Source organism: Myotis myotis, unplaced genomic scaffold (genome assembly GCF_014108235.1).
Source record: "Myotis myotis isolate mMyoMyo1 unplaced genomic scaffold, mMyoMyo1.p scaffold_m19_p_1, whole genome shotgun sequence".
NCBI classification, from domain to species: domain Eukaryota; kingdom Metazoa; phylum Chordata; class Mammalia; order Chiroptera; family Vespertilionidae; genus Myotis; species Myotis myotis.
The window spans coordinates 71,887,171-71,909,509 of NW_023416313.1; the positions used below are offsets into that span (position 1 = coordinate 71,887,171).

Consider the following 22,339-nt stretch of genomic DNA (forward strand, 5'->3'; position numbering starts at 1 on the left):
CCCGTATCTCTCTCAACCATCTCCTCAGTGGTGTCTCTATATCTGATCAGAGATTAAAGGTAACTGCCAACAAAACAGAGGACAAGGATGTTTGAGATCCTTATATTCAGGATAAGCTCTAGGGTCCTTCCTTCTTCCACTAAACCAAAGTAAGCTCTCGAAAGGAAATCCTAATGTCAACACCAACCTTTCAATCATCACTTTGTATATCGCTTTTATATTGCTCACCCTCATGAACCTGTATCTAAATATCTTCACAGAATTTCCATTGTAATTGTACTTTGACAGTTTTGAACAGGGTGAAATGATAGTTTATCTAGATTCCAATTAACTCTCTTACCGATGGTTATTTTTTTAGTCCATGACAATCACAAATTTAAACAATCCATGAAAAGCTGCTTTAAAACGATTCCTTCCCTTTCTCACTTTAAAATGAAAGTACCAAGGGGAAAAAAAATAAACGAACCGTATTTATTACAGCTGGCTGTTATATTAAGTCCCACAAAAGGAAAACTGGACCATGCCCAGTTCTTGGTTCTGTACGCTGTTGGCAAGTGAAGTTGAGAACTGGAATGAGGCACTGAATTAAGTTAGAAGGTCAGACAACACGCAGTCAGCACGCACATCACTTCAGATATTTTACATCAAAACATGAAACAAAGTCACGACAAGGAAGGTGTTTCAAGAGAGCGAAGCTTTCTCCTTACTCCCCTCAATTAAAAAAATGTTAATAAAAATAAAATTGAAAGACCTTCACAGATACTTTAGATGGTAGCAGAAACCCTGCAACAAAATACAGAAGAAACCCTAAGGCTTTATGTTCTTTTATCGCGTTCCCAGTTTTAGTCACCCGCACAAAGAACTGATCTGCAGAAGGAACTGAAAATATGTACGGAAGGACGATCGCGGGTCTTGTCAACGTGGAAAACCCCAGGGCCTCGGAGAGGGGCTGCAGCAAATGCCGGGGGACAGAGCTGTACCAGTACGCGTTTCGGGTGCGGAAGAGCACAGTGACTGCTTTCCAAAAGCCGGGCTGGCGGGGTGAGGGAGCGGAACCGGGCACCGCAGAGTGCAGGTCCTCTCGGGGGAGGACGCATTCCTAGAGACCAACCTTTTCTGGGAAGAGGAGGCCAGGGAGTAACGAGAGCCGTCGGGGGACCCCCACTTTTAAAGGCACTTGCAGGCTACAGAGCACTCTCACGGGCTTTCTCTCCTCCGACACAAGGTCCTTCCTGCTGACCTCCAGCGTCTGCAGACGCAAAAGGCCCCGCGCGAAGGCCCTCTCCAAGGTCCGCACCCAGAAGGGCCCACTACGCACCCGAGTCGCGGCTCCGGGCCCGCGGCCACTCGCGCCCCCTGGGGTCCAATAGGAGCGCACGTCACTCGCCCGCTGCCAATCGGCGCCGGGCAGCTCACCTCCTCCGGGGCCGCAGCCCCGCCCGCCGCCGGGACGCGGACTGCGAGCGCCCGCCGCCCGCCTCTGCTGTTGGCGCAGGCGCCGCTGCGGCTCGGGGCTCGGGGAGGAGCGGACGCCGCCGGCGAGGATGGTGCTGGAGAGCGTGGCCCGCATCGTGAAGGTGCAGCTCCCCGCGTACCTGAAGCGGCTCCCAGTCCCCGAGAGCATCAGCGGGTTCGCTCGGCTCACAGGTAACCCCCACCGCAACCCGGCCCATCCTCGTGCGCTCCCAGGAGGGGGCGGGGTTGGGGGGGGGGCGTCTGAACATCCTCGGGCCAAGGGGCGGGGCTCGGCGGGTGGCACGTGACCCGGTGACCCGGCGGCGCGCCGGCGCAGCCGCCAGGGCCGCGCGTGTTGCCTCTCGGCTGGGGCGGCAAGGCGAGGCTCGGCGCTTGTCCTCGCCTCGGCTCCGCTGCCCTTCGGTGGGGCCGGCTTTTCCCAGAGGCGGCGGCGAGCTGGGCCCGGGCTGCTCTCGCCCTCCCCGGCGCTCTCCGCAGTCGGCTTGTTTGTATCCCGGCCGCCGTGTGTCGGGCAGCGCGGCTCTGCTGGGTTTCACCACAGCGAGTGTGTGCAGGAATATGTTGGCCAGAGACACACAGACCATAGGTACATGGCAGCTTTATTTAGTGAAAAAGTTAGAAATCATCTCAGACCCGTCGGGGAGAGAGGACCTATCATGGGGGCATTTGCGGTCGCCTCCGTTCCTGTGGGTCTGGAGGCAGTTGTGGTAACGAGTGGAGGAAAGATCTATTAGCCAAAAAGGGTTCCAAAGCCAGGACGGTGGCCCAGATCTTAGAAAATGAAGTTTAATTTATGGATGTCACATTATGTACTTACAGAAAAATAAGTAGCCCACAACGCAGATTGCAAATCTAAGGGATGAAATTTTCCAGAATGCAGGCAACCCTCGGGAGATTTTGTTGAGTCCTGGGCATTGCGTTGTGAGAGGCCGACTGGGATGTGGAGGGGAGAAGCCACGTGGATTCGGCCAACGTTGACCTGCTGTGCTGAGTATGGGATGTGAAGCATGTGAAATAATCTTAGGGAAATAGGCTTCTTAGCGTGGAGCAGCCGGGAGAGCCATGGTAACTGACGTACAGTACAGCATTTGGAAGCCTGACTGGAAGATTTTTATTTTTTTAAATATATTTTATTGATTTTTTACAGAGAGGAAGGGAGAGGGATAGAGTGTTAGAAACATCCATCAGCCGCCCCCTGCAAACCCCCCACTGGGGACGGGCCGGCAACCAAGGTACATGCCCTTGGCCGGAATCCAACCGGGACCCTTCCGTCCGCAGGCCGACACTTTCCACTGAGCCAAACCGGCCAGGGCTGGAAGATGTATTTTGTGTAGACCAAACGACAGCTAGGACTGAATTAGTGAAAATTATTTGGAGATGATTTCAGCTCCACTACGCGGACTTTAAAAAAATTATTTTTTAATTAAGGAAAACTTTCCCCAAACAAGTGCCTTGGGAGATTAAAACAATAATAAAACATAAAAAGCAGAGCCTGGTGGGCGGATAGATTTAGATGGGAAAACTAGATGACTGTTACAAATCTAGAGATTCTTTGAGTTATGGACAGAGTTGCTCTGTAGGTAAATGGTTGTGAGATATTAACATTTTAGATGTTAAAGGATTTGTAATTTATTTAATAGACACCTTGGTAACCAAATAATATTAAACATCTGAACATCAGAAGCCACATAAAAGTAACATAAAATGAAAAAAGTTTAAAATCAAGTGTTTATAAATATCAAAGTCTTCTTTTGGTCCAAACAGTTTACTAGGATCTTGGTAGAATTGCAGCAATTATGTAAAATCGTGTTTTTTCCCCTTTATCATTTCTTTTACTTAAGCACTTTACTTATTTTTATGTATTCCTCATCTTGTTCTAACAACTATTTGATCTTATTTTAGATTAACATCACAGTAGGCCTAACCATTCCCCTGCAGCTGGAAATTTTGAATGTTTATATAAATATAAATATATGTATCTTTTTTTCATAATGCTCAGTGGTAAGTAGCCCTGTACCAATACCAATTGTTATTTTTTTTTCTCTTTTGAATTATACTTTGGGTATAATAATACCAGGTCAAAAGGATGTTACATTTTGTGACATTTGTTCCCAGTTGCCAACTTACTTTTTTAATAATTTGCATAAGTTAACTGCTGAATTTTTAACAGTCAAGAAAGAAAAATGCCCTCTTACTCCCACCCCAATCCCGAATTATGTGTGTTAATTCTGATGATGGATGGTTTTATATTAGTTTCCCTTTTCTGTAAATAGTGTAGTTGAAGCATATTAGAACGTATATTTGATTGAGTGGCTAGAAGATTTTACAAGTGTGGTTTTTTTTTAAGGATCCCTCTTGTCAACAAATATTTAATTCCTATTAAAGGCATTAAGAAAACTCAAGCTAAGTCTCTCCTTACATCAATAATATATAGTAACTTCCTCTTTAAAGTTTTTACATATTTAATGCGAGGCCTGATTCTCAGAAATAATGACAACTCTGGTAAATATCTTAATAGTACATACTTAAGTCCTATTACAGTGTGTCTAGTTGTTATTGTATTGCTTATTTGTTTAGGAAACATAAACATGTTTTTAATAGCTGCTTTATGAAAAAAAAAATGAGATAGTCTGTTTCACTCTGGACAATGACAGTGTAGCAGTTGTAGACTCTGCTTTGCAGTGCTATGGAAGAAAAGCAATTTCCACTCTGAGTCTGCCTTTAAGAGCAGATGGTAATAGCTAGTGACATTTGGCTCCCTTGAATGAGCTACTTAGAGAATCATACTTAGACTTTGTTGAAATAAAAATCTGAAAGATAACTTTTCAGCAATTGTGTAAAAGTTTAGGAGACCAAAAGTATTTTCATTTTCTATCTATGACAATTAGGGCAAAAAAAAAAGTTACAGTTCACATTGTTGCCTGTTTTTCCTTCCCTATTTAGATACAGCGGTTAAAAAAAAAATTGACTCTCATGATGACTCTGCATTCTTAGTAAACACTTGGGGAGATCCTTAATTACCCATTATCGTATAGTATTTACAGACAGTCCTTATCTACCAGAGGCGACTTATCTATTTCAGTTTAGGTCACATTTCTAAGACTGAGGCTTTTAAGATAAATTTGTATGGTTTTGCCCTTTGGAAGTATAGTGTATCTTAATACTCTGACCTTTAAAAAGCTTTCCCTGTCATATAAACTTTTAAAATAGAACAACAAAAAACATCTTCTCATTCTAAAGTCAGAAAATTATTTACTTCTAGATCTAAAAGCTAGCTCTTAAACTTTGAATATAGTAGTTCTTTCCCCCTTTAATTAGTTTGCTTTGAAATGAAATGGGTTTGATCCTAAAAAAAATTTTTTTCCCAGTGAAACAGCTTTAAGGGCATTAGCTCTATTTATCTAGAAAGGGCCAGTTTTGAACAGGGAATTTAGAAGTGGAACAGAGTTAATAACATTTTCACAAAAAGACATACAAGCATGTTCATAGCAGCCTTATTTATAATAGTCCCAAACTGGGAGCAATCCAAGTATCTACCAACAGGAGAATGGATAAACAAATTATGGTATATTCAGAGTGGAAATACTGGTTAACAATGAAAAGGGATAAATTACTGATCCACTGATGAATCTCAAAAACTATATTGAGTGAAAAAAGCTTTGATTATAGAAATCAGTTGTGGAAGATAGACTAAAAAGGGGCAGAATAATACTTTCTGGGGTGATAGAAATATTATACACATTTTCAGCTGAGGCTACAGGGTTGTATTTAATTGTCACAACCCAGAGCTAAACACCTGTCAGTTTGTTGTATGTAAATTGTACCTTTTTTTTTTTTTAAAGAAATGAACCAAAAGTGAGTTTTCTCAATAGGAAAGTATAATAAAACATTAAGTTCAAACTAAAGAGTTGCATTTATTAATAAGTAAATAATAAAGGTTATTTTTGAAATATTGAAGAATTTTATTTTAGAAAACTTTTTTTTGAGACCTTAGGAAAATATTTACGTAGTTACTATAAGTTGTAAATGTTTTCCCCCCCTTTCTAATTAGACCAACTATAGTTAAAAGTCAGTTTAATTAATGATTATATTAGCCTTTGTAGAGAACAATTTCGATCTCATTGAACATTTTCTTCCATATAACTATTTTGCAATTTAAAATTCCTCAAGTCATCAGGTATCTACTGAGTACTTACTATGGGCCAGGTAGTGTTCTTGATACAGTGACGCTGTTCTGTTCATAATAGTGAATGGAAAATAGATTTAAAACTTGATTACTTTATTTTATTTGCCCTTAAGTCTTGAATAGTCTGTATTAGGTTTGAAGGTGTATGGTAAAGCCACCCATTGAAAATATTTTACGTTTATCTTTCTGAAGTTCAGAAATAGAAGTCATTTGTGTATCTTACCTGCAAATGATACATAAGAAAATGATATAAAATTATCAGCAGCCAAATTGCAATATTATTTTATGGTATCAGATGTAACCTTTTAAAAGGGCAGAAAAAAACTATCCTAGTTTCTTAGAATATAGTTCTTCATTAAGACCCATGTGTGTGTCTATATATACTTTTTAAAATGTTTTTGTCATTGAATTTGTTTATATATCTTGATCAAGAATAGGGTGTGATAGCTAGCCCATCTACATAAAAGGTTGAATCTACTCCCTCTTAATTTTATTTCTTCTAAGGAGATAATTTCTTTTAACTGTATCTAAAGTTTCAGAAAATTGGTGTTATAAAATTGCTTTCTACTCAAGTTGCTTTGAAATATTCTCTAGATTTTGTTTTTCTAACGGTACTGATTCTTTTACTCAGCTTCTTATTGTTTATCTTAATAGTGGGAAATAGAATATTACAAAATGAATGTTACATGGTCAGTATTAATAATATTAGTGTGTCTGATTTATTTTCTTTTGTAAAAAATTAGAAACAAATGATTTAAAAAACATTGGAGCTCTGACCAGTTTGGCTCAGTGGATAGAGCATCAGCCTGCGGACTGAAGGGTCCCGGGTTCGATTCCAGTCAAGGGCATGTACCTTGGTTGCTGGCACATCTCCAGTGGGGAATGTGCAGCTTGCGGCTGATCGATGTTTCTCTGTCATCCATGTTTCTAACTCTCTATCCCTCTCCCTTACTCTCTGTAAAAAATCAGTAAAATATATTTAAAAAAATACATCTCCTTTAAAAATAAATAAATAAAAATAAAAAACATTGGAGCCCTGGCTGGTGTGGCTCAGTTGGTTGAGCACTGTCCCATGCACTGAGAGGTTGCCAGTTGGATTACAGGTCAGGGCACGTGCTTAGGTTGTGGGTTTGATCCCTGTGTGATGTTTCTTTCTCTCTCTCTCTCTTTCTCCCTCTCTCCTTCTCTCCCTCCCTCCCTCTCCCTCTCCCTCTCCCCCCTCCTCTCTCCCTCTCTCCTTTAATACTTGAGGCATCTTCTTGCCCTAAGTGAGGTTAGCACTTCCCCTGTAGCTCTCTCAGTGGGTGTCTTTTTCCATCTTTCTGTGTGTTTGTGGGATGAGGGGCCAAGGCAGTTGGCATCTTTTAGGCACTGCAGAGCTGCTTCCACACTGGAACTGTTTTACTCTCCTTCAAAGAAAACTGTCTTCTTCCCTCCATCAGTATCCCCCTTTGCTGGTGTCTGTTGAACTTTAGTCTCTTCCTTACGTTTTTTTAAGGATGGTGACATATCCTATTTTTTCCTTTCCTTTACAATACCGCACAGTCTTGTCATGCTTAAAGCTGCCCTTCTTATATTGTCTTTTTTTTTTTAACTGAGGCCAGTACCATCATACATCCAGATAATGAAACCAGAAACCTGGGAATCATGAAGAAGCTTCACTTCCTGTATTTACCTCATGCTCTATACTTTTAGTCAGTTACCAAATCCTGTTGATTTGAGCTACCTGAGTTAGCAGGTCTTATGTTTCCAGGTGAATGAGGGTTGGTCACAGACCTACGCTGAGATCCCGATGAAAGCTGTACACCATTTCCTCAGAAAATGCACACACACGTGCACATCTGCTTTTCTGGGGATCCATTAGTCCTCTCTTTGCTTTAATGGCCACTGCCTTAGTTTCAGCTCATGTTATTTTTTTCTCTAGCCCTCCCTGTTCTACCTTAATGTTTATCCACTAACCCATCTTCCATCTAATACCAGTGTAATTTCATAAGTGAACAGTTTTTCAGTTACATTAATATTTCAGATATTTCAGTGGTTCCCTTTCATATCAGGGCCTTCCATAGTCTGGCACTGGCTCACTGTTTCACACCCTCTTCTCTTTCATTGTATCTCAGCAATACTGTAGCACTTAGTTTCTTAAACTTTTCATGTATGTCATATCTCTGTGCCTTTGCCTATTCTGTTTCTTCTGTGTAGAATGTGGCTCCTCTTCCCCTCTGCCTGTGGACTCCTATGTTTAGTCACTTTCAGAAACCTGTTTAGGTATCAGATCCTCCTCTTTGTTCAACCCTGTCAAGAGTTAATCACTTTGTCCACTGTATCGCTTACTCATGAGTGTACATAGTACACAGTACTGTAATTCTTTTTTATAGATCTATATTCCATACTAGGCGGAAAGCTCTTTTGGAGTAGGAACTGGACTGCGTCTTCTAATCTCTTTTAAATTGTATACCCTATAAGAGCAGGAACCTTATCTAACTATCAGCCTGTATCCCCAGCACCTAGTGCAGTATTTGGAATGTGGTGGGTACTTGTATTGTTGAACAAATGAATGAATTATTGTTATTCCTATTTTACAGACCAAAGAAACCTGACTCCAAGTATACGAAAATCTGGATTTATACAACAGATAAACTGTGAATTAGTTATTTGAAATCCTGCTCTATGCCAGGCACTGTAGTAAGCACCGGGTACCTACAGACAAATAAGACAGTTGCTGCACTTGCATTTAGCACAGTATCTCCACATCGTAGGTACTTAATAATTACTTAGTAAAAGAATGGAAAAGAAATTATTTAACAATAGCATATTGATCAGATTTCTTCATTCAGAAATATTTATTAAGCATTTAAATTGATGGAAGAACCCAGAAAGAAGGGATTGTATAAGAGCAAACTTTCTAGAATGATAGAAATACCCTATATTTTGTTTTAGGTGGTGTTCACAGGTCTATATAGTTGACAAATTTATCAAATTGAGCACTTAACACAAAGTTCAACAGGCTGAACACTAAGTTAAGCCTCAATATGAAATAAAATAAATTGAGCCAAGCATTATTTACACACCAAGGAGACAGTGGTGATGCAGACAAATAAGGCCCCTGCCCTTGTAGATCTTCTGTTGTGACGGGAGATATGATAGTTGGGTATAGCCATTTAAGTTCATGTTTCCAAAGGATACTAAGGAATTGGAAAATGCTTCTGAAATAATATTAAGTGAAAAAATTATGATATAGACTATATGGTCTATATCATATGGTATCAGTTTTGCTTTTTGTTTTTTAAGTATTTAAAGCATTTATGTATGTACATCAAAAAGTTTTTAAAAACACCCCAGAACATAGAAATATAAATGTTACTTACTTACTCTTGACTGGTGGGATTGAAAGTTACTTTTTTATATTTTTCTACATTTTAAAAAATAAATCCTATTTTTTATAATCCTAAAATAAAAATAAAAAACATACTGTACAAAATATGCATTATATCTAAAATTAGTAGGTAACAGTTTTTTCTTCATAGTATCAAAAATGTCTGTAATAGCACAACATATATCAAACAGGTTCATAGGAAATAGCTGGTCTTAAAAGTTTTTTAAGTTTCTTGTTTGATTTTTCTGTATTTCATATTTCTTTACTAAAATCAGCATTAATAAAGTGATTTCTAATTGAGCTTTATAGACTGTATTATTTTCCTTTATAAAGCTTTTCTGTAGTTAAAATGAAGTTTACCATTAAGAAGCCGATTATACTAAAAGTGTTATATGTTATTATTTTGTTGTTGGAGATAGTAGTACCTTTCATTACTTTATATCACCGTTTTTCGACCAGTGTGCTGCAAGAATTTTTTTTTTATTTTTTTATTTTTATTTATTTTTTTTATTGCTTAAAATATTACAAAGGGTATTACATATGTGTCCATTTTATCCCCCCGCCCTAGACAGTCCCCTAGCCTCCCCTATCCCCCAGTGTCTTATGTCCATTGGTTATGCTTATATGCATGTATACAAGTCCTTTAGTTGATCTCTTACCCCCCTACCTCCTGCCCCCCAACCCTCCCCGGCCTTCCCGCTGCAGTTTGACAGTCTGTTTGAGGCAGCTCTGCCTCTGTATCTATTATTGTTCAAAAGTTTATAATGGTCTCTATTATCCATGAATGAGATCATGTGGTATTTTTCCTTCATTGACTGGCTTATTTCACTTAGCATAATGCTCTCCAGTTCCATCCATGACGTTGCAAATGATAAGAGTTCCTTCCTTTTTAGAGCAGCATAGTATTCCATCGTGTAGATGTACCACTGTTTTCTAATCCATTCATCTACTGATGGGCACTTAGGCTGTTTCCATATCTTAGCTATGGTGAATTGTGCTGCTATGAACATAGGGGTGCATCTATCCTTTCTGACTGGTGTTTCTGGTTTCTTGGGATATATTCCTAGAAGTGGGATCACTGGGTCAAATGGGAATTCCATTTTTAGTTTTTTGAAGAAACTCCATACTGTCTTCCATGGTGGCTGCACCAGTCTGCATTCCCACCAGCAGTGCACAAGTGTTCCTTTTTCTCCACATCCTCTCCAGCACTTGTCGTTTGTTGATTTGTTGATGATAGCCAGTCTGACAGGTGTGAGATGGTACCTCATTGTTGTTTTGATTTGCATCTCTCGGATGATTGCTGCAAGAATTTTTAAAACATGCAATAACTGACTGTTTAGTCAGGAATACTGACCTCTTTCCTCAGATTGTAACACCCCCCCCCCCCAAAAAAAATAAATAAATAAATAAATAAAACCTAGCAGCCATCACAGCAATAGCTGTCCAGTGTGAATGAATCAAATGACACCCTTTTGCTCTAGTCAGTTTTGCTCAGTGGATAGAGCATTGGCCTGTAGACTAAAGGGTCCCAGGTTCTATTCCAGTCAAGGTTACATCCCTGGGTTGCAGCTCAATCCCCAGTAAGAGGCGTGCAGGAGGCAGCTAATCAGTGATTATCTCTCATTATTGATGTTTCTATCTCCCTCCCTCACCCTTCCTCTCTGCACTCAATAAAAGTATGTTGCATATTTTTAAAAATCTATGTTAAGGTTTTCATCTTTACATCCTTTTGTTCTTGTTTTTTTCTTTCTCATCTTTACTTTTTTACTTTTTTTCTTGCTCCCCCCTCCCCCATTCATTTACTTTTTGACTTTGAGTTATTTAACCTCTTTTTACTTTTTAATTTTGTAATATACAGTATGATACTTAATGTTATTCTACATTCAACAAAAATCTATTGAATAACTACTGTTTCAAGATACTGTACTGGATGTTGGGGCCAATATTCATATAAGGCAGCAGTTCTCAACCTGTGGGTCGCGACCCCTTTGGGGGTCGAACGACCCTTTCACAGGGGTTGCCTAAATACATCCTGCATATCAGATATTTACATTATGATTCATTACAGTAGCAAAATTACAGTTATGAGGTAGCAACGAAAATAATTTTATGGTAGGGGGTCACCACAACATGAGGAACTGTATTAAAGGGTTGCGTCATTAGGAAGGTTGGGAACCACTGATATAAGGTAATTGCCTGATCTAGAAGATAAGTCTAAATAAATACTTGCAATATAATGTGATGAGTAAGGAAGGGACTGACATTTATACTCTACATTATTCATTCAGTAAGTCATTCATTAAACACTTCTTAAGAGTCTACTTTGTTCCAGAAGAGTAATAGCACATAGCTCCTTTTTTTTTTTTTTTAAATATATTTTATTGATTTTTTACAGAGAGGAAGGGAGAGAGATAGAGAGTTAGAAACATCGATGAGAGAGAAACATCGATCAGCTGCCTCCTACACACCCCCCACTGGGGATGTGCCCGCAACCCAGGCACATGCCCTTGACCGGAATTGAACCTGGGACCCTTCAGTCCACAGGCTCTATCCACTGAGCCAAACCGGTTTCGGCGCTCTTTTTTCCACAGCTCCTTTTCTTACAGATTTATGGAAGTCCGCTTTATAAAGATAACCATTTATACTAATGAAAGGGTAATATGCTAATTAGACTGGATAGTCCGGACGACCTTCTGGACAACCTTCCCGACAAAGCTGGGGCCCGGGCGGCACTGCCCAGGGTTCCGGGTGCGTGCAGCCAGCCCGGCTGGCGCCGCCTGGAGGAGGGAAGCCTGGGTCCCATGTGCAGGGACTGAGGCAGAGGTGGTTAGAGCAGCCATGGGCAAACTACGGCCCGCGGGCCGGATCCAGCCCCTTTGAAATGAATAAAACTATTGAAAAAAAAGACCGTACCCTTTTATGTAATGATGTTTACTTTGAATTTATATTAGTTCACACAAATACTCCATCCATGCTTTTGTTCCGGCCCTCCGGTCCAGTTTAAGAACCCATTGTGGCCCTCGAGTCAAAAAGTTTGCCCACTCCTGGGTTAGAGGCAATCAGGCAGGCAGGCAGATGAGTGGTTAGGAGCCAGTGGTCTGGAATGCAAGAAGGTGCAGGCTGGGCTGAGGGGCAGTGCTCCCCCTACCCCTCCACCCCCGTGCATGAATTCTGTGCACCTGGCCTCTAGTCTATATATATAAAAGCCTAAGTGACCATCCGACCGGTAGCAATGACACACAATGACCACCAGGGGGCAGATGCTCAATGCAGTAGCTGCCAAGCTGCAGTGACTTGGCAGCTGCGGTTCTCAGGTGATGCACCTGGAACCAGAGAGGAGGAAGCCCGATTCCAGGGTGTGTCACCCGAGAACCTCCCTTTTGCAAACCAGGACCCCCTCGGGAGATGTTGGAGAGCTGGTTTCGGCCCGATCCCCGCAGGCTAGACCTAGGGATCCATGCACCCAGCCTCTAGTAGTGTGATAAAAGAACATGAGGAAAAAGGTCTTGGGAACATATTAGGAATGATTAATTTTGCTTTGTGAATCAAGGAAGACTTTTGGAGGAGGCAGTAGTTGACCTTAGTCTTAAAGGGTTTACCCAAATGAGCCATAGATCAGAGATAGGCATCGCAAACAGAAGGAATTACTCATGCAGAAACACGCGAAGGCTGCTACTCGGTAATAGCTTTGGGGTGGCTTCACGTACTTGAGAGATGAGATGCTTGTGAGAGATGAAGCTGTCAAAGTAGCCTGGCCATGCTATAGAGTTGGTACTTACAGAAACAATGGTCTGTTGCAGCACCATCCAAAAAATTTTTGTGATGATGGAAATCTCTGTGCTGGTAACTTCAACAGCCACTTAGGCACATGTGTGGCTGTTAAGCTGTGCTGAAATGTGACTAGTGTGTCTCAGAAACTGGATTTTGAGTTTTACTTAATTTTAATTATTTAAATTTGAATTGTCATACTAATTATGTTTTTTACTTTGTATATTTTATGATGCTTTGACTTGACACCTTGGGGCCTTGATGGCCTTGGAGAACATGCCCCTCCCAGGAACAGCTAATTCCCAAAGATAATAAACAACTTGCCTGTGGAGCTCACCTTCCATACGCAAATCAACCAATCTAAAGCCTACATCTTACCCTACCTACCACCTGTATCTAAATCACTTACCAACCGGGATTTCCCCTGTCCCAAATCACCCTGGGTCAGGTATGAAACCACTAGGGACCACCTCAACAGCTGAGAGCCCACTGAAATTATTCACTCCTAAACTGCTTACCCTGCCCCACCTTGCTGTTCCCTGGAAGCCACAATAGTCTGTGCCCAGGCTTTCCTGTCACCTTCCACCTGATCAACCCTGGTACTTTCCCCGTGTCCTGTGTGGCATGGAGTGTTCCCTCCTCTTGGGAACTGTAAGTAATAAACTTTCCTTTCAAGGCAGTTGTCTTTGTGTCTGTCATCTTATATCTGATTAAAACAGCGGTTCTCAACCTGTGGGTCTCGACCCCTTTGGCAGTCGAACAACCCTTTCACAGGGGTCGCCTAAGACCATCCTGCATATCAGATATTTACATTATGATTCATAACAATAGCAACATTACAGTTATGAAGTAGCAACGAAAATAATTTTATGGTTGAGTCACAACATGAGGAACTGTATTTAAAGGGCCAGAAGGTTGAGAACCACTGGATTAAAACAAAATCTTGAGTACAAATCAAAACAGTCTGGCTAGTGGCTACTATATTGTACAGCACAGATCTATATATAGGCCTCTCCCTCCCAAGAAGCAGTTCTTTTTCATTTCTAGAAGTTTAATTAATCAAAGGATCTATATGGAATGTTTCCACTTTGGTTATGAGAATAGAATAGCCAGCATGACAGGTAAGATCCTTATCCTTACAGAGCTTTGTTCTGGTGACTAAAAGATTACACCCATTGCCCCCAAATTTCTACTGTATAGCATTAAGTTGAGCTGGCAAAATATTTTTGCAAAGGAGTTGCCACTAATATCCTTAGTCTCTACTAAAAGCTAACATTTATTGTATATTTTTTTCTGTGCCAGGCATAAATAGGTTGTTTCATGTAGAGCTCATAACAAATCTTTGGCATAGTGTTACATAAAAAATAGTTTCATGCCCTGGCTGATTTGGCTCAGTGGATAGAGTGTCAGTCTGTGGACCGAAGGGTCCCAGGTTCGATTCCAGTCAAGGGCACATGCCTGGGTTGCGGGCTCTATCCCCAGTGAGGGGCGTGCTAGAGGCGGCTGGTCAGTGATTCTGTCTCACCATTGATGTTTCTATCCCTCTTCCTCTCTGAAATCAATAAAAATATATATATTTTTAAAAAGTTGCATTTTGGAAAAGTTGGCATTAAGCCAACCTTTCAATAGTTGCATAGTAAAAACAGTTATCTCTGGAGAGTAGTTTTACCAAGAGAAGAACAGATAAAATGTTATATCTGTTGGATTTGACTCATGGTGGATGAGAACAAACTTACTGTCCTGGACTAAACCTGCTTAAGTACAGTTTACCCACATAAAAAATGGGAATAATTATGGTACCTGCCAAACATAATTATTTAAGCTAACAGTATTAAATGAGATAAAACAGTTGCACTCTTAGTATATTCATTATCTTTAACATTTATTAGTATGCCTTGGCACGTTATCTTCTGTTTTTTCCTACTAAGCTATTTTTACATAGTGCTTAGAAAGGTACCCGATAGGCCCTGAGGGAAGGATGTCAAATGATAACTCTTTAAGGACAGAAAGGATTCCCTGCAGAGCCCAGCAGAGGCTGGACACTAACCAACATTTGATAAAAACATGCTAAAATGTTTATCTTATTTCCCGGGGTGTTTATCTCCACAGGCATAAGGACCATTTAATTTATGTCACTTGTATTTCCTGTGCCCCAAAACGGTGCTGAGAACTAAAGAAGGCACTTGAAGAACACTTATGGAATAAGATGTATCTAACAATGAGAACATTTCATATACAAAAATTTTAATTAGTTTTTTAAAATAGTAGCTTTTACACAACATCTACGCGTTTCTTTAGGACTCACTATGCCTTACCAAAAATGTAAAGCATTGAAACTAAAAAGTTAAAACATGTTCTGTCTGAAATTATATATGAATGGTAAAGTACAGATATTCTGTTGTGTGCTTTTAAACATTGTAGAAACATTTTCTTAACCCGTAAACTATATCACACATTGAATTTGGTTTATAATTATGGGTCGTATTTCCGGAAAAATAGATAATGATAAACACGAATATACTTAGGATAATGACAGGATATTTGACATAGGACCTATCTCTGAAAATTTTGTTTTCTGTTTCACAAGTCTTAAGTTAGCCCACAAATGAAACAAGGTGGTCCTAGGTAAAGGCGGCTTGATTTACTGATTCATGGTTTTAAAGATGAATAGTTCAGAAATTGAAGAGAAGTAAAAAATAAAGAGTCTGCTCAAGGATGAGACATGCTATTTGAGTTCCGTGAGAGCACTGCAGACTAACACATCTGTGCATGTTTAGTTTCAGAATGGCTTCGGTTATTGCCTTTCCTTGGTGTACTTGCACTACTTGGCTACCTTGCAGTTCGTCCATTCCTCCCAAAGAAAAAACAACAGAAGGATAGCTTGATTAATCTTAAAATACAAAAGGAAAATCCCAAAGTGGTGAATGAAATAAACATTGAAGATTTGTGTCTTACTAAAGCAGCTTATTGTAGATGTTGGCGTTCTAAGACGGTAAGATGTCCATTTATACATACACTAAAATTTTGTGTAATTAAAATGTTTTCCTTCTGAAATCCTTAATTTTGAGGTTATGTGAGATGAGAGGTTTTTCCATTGTGTTCAGTACTGAAAGTCTATATTCCTAAATTAAAGTTGCATTTTATGATCCATACTACTTACATTAGAAAAGTTAGAGCAGCAAGGAAGAAGAATGATGATGTTTTTACTATGTTTTATCAATCAGCTAAAGTAACATAGTTTAAAATACACCTATATTATGAGAGAGGACATAAGGTTGAGTGGAAGAGTTTAAGCTTTCGAGTCTGAATAAATTTTGGTCAAAGCTGATGACTGCCACGTATAGTATGACTTTGGGCAAGTTACTTAATCTTTAATCTCTGATTTTTAATTCTGATAATATATCAACATCACAGACATTTTCAAGAATTCAGTGAAATGATGTATGTACAATGCCTTATAGTATGAGCTAGTAAATGTTTTGATGAGATCTGTACTACTTTAATCATAAGTTATTTGAGGTTTTAAGTACAATAATGTTTATCACATCATCCTTTAATAGCAAAGTGTTAGAAACAATCTAGAATCTGATAATAGAGGAATGATTAAAGTATGGTATAATAAAAATGATATAGGGTGCATGGCCAGTCTGGCTCAGTGGTTGAGTGTTTACCTATGAACCTAGAGGTCATGGGTTTGAATCCTAGTCAGGGCACATACCCTGGTTTCGGGCTGGATCCCCAGTAGGGGGTGTGCAGGAGGCAGCCAATTGATATTGATGTTTCTCTCATTAATGTTTCTACCTCTCTATCCCTCTCCCTTCCTCTCTCTCTAAAACCAATAAAAGCATATTTTTTAAAATGATGGGGTATTAGGAAGCCACTACAAATCATGTTTTAAAGAATATTTAATGGCATGAAAGCATAATATAATACAAGTAAGACAAGTATATTACAGTTTTTTAAAAATATGTTTTTATTGATTTTTTGAGAGAGAGGAATGGAGAGGGAGAGAGGAGGAGAGAAAGGGAGAGAGAACATCGAAACCTGGGCATGTGCCCTTACCGAGAGTTGAACCTGTGACCTTTCTGTGCATGGGATGATGCTCAACCAACTGAGCCACAGCGGCCAGCCTATTACAGTTGTTTTTTTTTTAAATAAAAATGAATACACATAATAAATGCAGAGGAAAAATATGCTATAATGTTGTTACCTATGAGTGAATTTTTAAAACTATATTTTTTTAGTTTTTCAAAAATTTTATAATAAGCATGAGTTTTATATAAGAAAATATTTTTATATATTTTGAATTTAAATTACATTATTTTAAATTTAAATAAGTGAATAGGTGAGTTCGAATTTAGAGCTTCACAGAGAACAAAAGCTTATTTGATCCCCTTTTAAACCTGTTGTATTGCCTCATATGGAATCATCCAAAACTTTTTACTTAAAATGTACACCAAATACTGAATTAGCTATTTAAAATTGTTAGATTTGCTGTGATATAAGAAGTCAGGTTAGGTGAAGAATACATCTATTACTCAGACAAGCTATCTGATGTATTATTTTCTTTTTCCAAAGTAATGTGCATTTCACAAATATTTCTACTTCTTGAATCATTTAAAATAACAGGTGTAATTCTTTTTCCTTTCTAGTTTCCTGCCTGTGATGGTTCACATAATAAACACAATGAATTAACAGGAGATAATGTGGGCCCACTAATACTGAAGAAGAAAGAAGTATAATAGTAAGGAATTAGGATTGAATTGTGTGCTGTAAAATCTTATGATATCTTTTCATTTTTTGTGTATAGATCTTTCAAATGGTGGTCTTAATTACTCTACTGGTGGAGTAATTATTTCTGCCAATTTATTTTCTTGCTACACTACTGTTTATTTTGATACTTCATATATTCAATCATATAGAAATTAAATTGTGCAATCCTTTTATTCTGACTTCAAAGAATTAATGTATTTTTCTCCAATAAACCAACACTTCTCATTTTAATTAATTGAGGAAATATCTAAGTCTGGGGCAGTAGGTCCCAAACTGTTTCTTTGAAAATATTTTCAATAGATTATATAATTTACAATTTTCTCCCTACTCTATTAAACATATTATCTTTCAGTTTGCTTCTGTCTTGATCATTTGAAGGACTTGTTTCTTTTTCAGCCTTCCACACTCCATTCTTTTTAGATCAATAAGAAAAATATTGCTCTTAAGAATTACTTGAGTTTTCAAAGAGATAAACTCTTTGCTTTAGAGAGATTGTTGTCTAGTAAATATAAATATCCCAATTTCAGGGAAGATGTGAACTGGATATAGAATGTTCCAACAAGGAACACTTATTTACATTATAAAAGTTTGTTTACTTTACAGTGGGCTTGTTTGCCTCTGTTTAGGTATATTGTGTATCTTGAGCTATTTGACTCACTGACAGGGTGGGGTGGGGTGGCAAGAACACTTATACCTAAACTCATGAGCTGCTGAAATTTGAAGGTCAACGAGAAATAAACATTTAAAAAAAGTTCAGTGGTCAAAATTATATTTATATGAACATTTTCCTCTTTATAACAGTGTAAGCCAATAAAACAGAATACAAGAAGTTTGCAAAAATAAACTTACTGGAGAAGCTTTAAAACTTCTGTAATTTTTTAGCCTAAGAGTCTATTTGGTTTCATCTTATACTGTATTACAGTTCTTATAGTATTAGCTATTCTGTCTATGAAAGGTAGAATGCACTCAGCACACTATGCCTTCATTATAAGTGGAGAAGGTACAGGAGGCAGACGTGTAAATCTTCTTTCAATCATAAAGTTATTCAGCATTTACTGTACCAGACACTGCACTGAGCATAGTACCTGCATTTTTAATTTATTACATGTAATGTCAATAGGTTCTGTTGTGTGATCTTGACTTCCACATGACCAACAGCAGGAATTTTAAAGTGAGGGTTAGTAATGTAATTGTGGTTTTGAGAAGTTTTAGAAGGTAAAAATTCAAAATTGTTGCTCTTTCCTCGCCTCTCCTGTGAGGAGGGACACATATAAAATTGTTCTCACTTTGGTTCTGGGTATTATTTCCTGAAACTTCTCTTCAACAACCCTAAAGGGACTTCTCTGTCAGGTTAACCAATTATTTCCATACAGTTGATCACAAGCCTGGGAAATACCCTCCTCACCAAAAGCTTGAATAGCCGCGTCTGCGGTCATGAAGTGCTTTTCTTTAAATGTTTCTCTGTAACTCACAGCAAAATGTTTGCACATGTCCTAGTAGTTCCCATACTTAGATTTCATAGGAGAATGGAAAATTTCCTGAAAATGTGGAGACTAAAATGAAATTATCAATTTTAAATTTTGTCAAGTAAGAACATTTACAAAATTGAAAACTAATAATCTCATTAAAGGTAATCTTAACACGCTGAAAGTAAGAAGGTACACTCACAATAAAGTTTCCTCCACATTTTCAATTGTTTAAATATGTTGAAGAGTTGTGCCCAAATATTTTTCCCACCTGTGCAAATTTTTCAGCAGCCTGGAGCTGGTAGCAAGCTGTTGTTTAACAACATTATGCATTATGATCAGTTGCTGTCACTTCCTCTTGTAAATTCACAGAATTCCATCATGTCTTCCTTAAAAAATAGACATCTAATAAGCAATTGCATCTGAATTAATATAACACAAGATAACTTAACTCTTGAAATACATACCTTGGGTTTCTAAAATACTCAAGAAACAGCTGTGTTGTTTATTGAAGTAGTCCTCACGTGATTATTTTGAGGAGTACTTACCCAGGGAACTACTCATTGCCTTACTCAGCAAATGATCGCCACCAGTACATGAGTAGGTATTCAAAACTGTTGAGCAGGTTTCAGGTATTAATGATTCATTCATTCATATGAATAATTAAGCAAGTTGTGTTATAAAAAGCACATTACAAATCAGCTTTGAATTTAGTGCCTCATATGATGATTCATTAAACTGCTTTTGTATTTTGTTACCTAATTAATAAGTTTATGCAAAACCAATTAAGCCATCTGCTGATCTATATAGTTCTACTTTCCTTACATAGTCTTCCTTTAGAAATGTGCTTTCGAATTCTTCTGCAAAGAGAGTTTTACTCTTTCAAAACTGTTGTTCAACAGGGTTCTTAAATTACTAAATTATGGTGGATATTTTATTTACTAGTGACCATAAGCATCTAACTAGTTGCACTCCATTCATTTAGACTGCAGTTGTGGCAGCATCACCAATCTGGAGAAGACCAGGAGAGGTGTACTAGTAACACCCATGTACTTTATTCAGAAATGAATGCCTCAGGTCCCCATCCTCACAGTCTCCTTTTTCTTACATCACACCTGATTCTAACATGTTTGGTTATCTGATTTCTGCTGAACAAATCACAGGTGTCTACAGGGTCCTGTGAGAGGTAGGGAAACAATAAAACATGACAGCTGACTGCAGGGGAGGAGGAAACCAAAAAATAAATTTAATGTGAAAAGCCTGGCACCTCAAGACCATTTAATAGAGGATCCTGCACATCACAGTCCCATCAAAATATACAAGTCATATTTGATGATGAATTTGAATCAAAAGTACTATATGATGTTTAAAATATGTTTATTTTAGAAAGGAAAGGAGAGGGAGGGAAACAGAGGGAGAGAGAAAAAAAACATTGATCTGAGAAACACCAACTTGTTGCCTCCTGTACACACCGCAAGTGGGGGTTGAACCCACAACCTGGGTATGTGCCCTGACCAAGAATTGAACCGGTGACCTTTTGATGCACAAGATGATACTCAACCAACAGAGCCACACTGGCCAGGTCAATACTATATGGCATTAAGAAGGTAGGATATGTGTTGTATTTGATGATTCCAGTTTCCACTTGAAATAGTTAAAAGCTCAGTGCTTAAAGTGGTACATCCTGGCCCTAGCTGGTTTGGCTCAGTGGATGGAGTGTTGGCCTGTAGACTTGAAGGGTCCCGGGTTTGATTCTGGCCAAGGGCACATGTCCGGGTTGCAGTCCCCAGTGGGGGGGAAGGGGTGTGCAGGAGGTAGCCAATCAATGATTCTCATCATTAATGTTTCTATTTCTCCCTCTCCCTTCCTCTCTGAAATCAATAAAAATATATTTTAAAAAAATAAAGTGGTATATCCTGGCTGAAAATTTGTGCAGGAAATAGCTTGACTCATTCTTTGATATTTGGAGGCTTATCATAGGAAGTTTTTCCATTCAACTGAAACATTTTTCATTTCATGACTAATTCATTACAAAATTTAATTTGTTAAAGTATGAGGAAAACTAAATAAAGGAATGGTGATTTAAACCACATGAATTGTGTTAGGTGACCTCGCCCTCAGAGAGGATTATAGTCATGTTTAAAAACCACTCAGCAGCAGTTCACTGACTGCCTCACGGCCTGGCTGGCCCTTTGCACAGCGGCTGGAATGCAGAGGACTCCATGGCTGTTCTTTGGTTGGTTTGTTTATTGTCTGAGCTGTGCTGCATCATCGGAGGTTGGGCTTTAGTTTGTCAGAAAAGTCTTTTATTGGAAGCTCACTTTATTTTATCATGTTCACATGGTCTACTTTTAACTTTGGCTCCGGTTTCATACAGTCATGTAGCAAACATTATTTTAATATAAAAAGTAAGGCAGTCCATATTAGGTGCTGTATTAGCAGTTGTATTAGTCAATTTTGTTATGGTCTTGAAAGACATTGAAAATCTGTTAGGGGCATATTTATGTCTTTCAGTCAGAGGACATCACTCTCCTTTGGTTTCAGTGCTGATTGTTTGCTTACAAAGTATACTAGTATCTGTGACTCTGTTCTCAGAGCTCTGTTGTCAAACAGATCAGCCACAATGTTAACAAATTCCTGATCTCTGCTATAAGGCTGTAATTTTCCAAAATAATGTAGAAAAGGGGAAAAGGGTAATAAATTGCATAATTACAGAGATGAACCCTGTACTAGTGAGAAAATAAAACTGTCAACAATTTCCTAAATGTTTAAATTTCCTGTAATTTTTATTAATATTCACCATGCATTCCTCTGCATTATCACATTAAAGATAGGCATCTCTAACATCCATTCAACAAATTTAAGAAACTCAAAACCTAGAAGTACAGAGTTTTCAACTATATTGAATGCTGTCAAGAAGTGAAATAAGATGAAAATAGAAAAATGTTCATCTTAAAATGCTGTGTGCAACTGCAAAGCAACACATCGGAAAATCTAGAGGAAATGCATAATTTCCTAGAAAAACATAAATGATGAAAAGTAACCCACGGTGAAATTTAAAATGTTAATAGAGCAATATCAAGTAAGAATGGAAAAATGATTTTTTAAAATCCATAATTTAAAAAGTACTAGGGTTGCAAGAGAGATAATTCCAATGTCATTTAAATCTCAATATTTTTAAAAGGGAAAACACTTCCCAGTTTTTTCATTTGGCTAGTGTAACATTCGTATAAAAAGCTGATATACACAAGAAAACCCTTCCCCCCCAGAGCAATGCCAATTATACACATGGATGAA

General features: G+C 38.5%; 1 protein-coding gene across 2 annotated transcripts; it reads left to right on the plus strand.

The window, feature by feature from the left end:
- The first annotated feature begins 1,447 nt into the window (after positions 1-1,447).
- CISD2 (CDGSH iron sulfur domain 2) lies at positions 1,448-17,932 on the plus strand. 2 transcript variants are annotated; one of them, XM_036341139.1, is made up of 3 exons: positions 1,448-1,647; positions 15,581-15,795; positions 17,456-17,932. In XM_036341139.1, the coding sequence occupies exons 1-3, from the start codon at positions 1,545-1,547 to the stop codon at positions 17,543-17,545; spliced, it is 408 nt and encodes a 135-aa protein (XP_036197032.1). In that variant the 5' UTR covers positions 1,448-1,544; the 3' UTR covers positions 17,546-17,932. The 2 variants fall into 2 exon arrangements, with proteins under 2 accessions (XP_036197032.1, XP_036197043.1); XM_036341150.1 differs by lacking the exon at positions 1,448-1,647 and adding an exon at positions 8,245-8,414.
- The last annotated feature ends 4,407 nt before the right edge of the window (positions 17,933-22,339 follow it).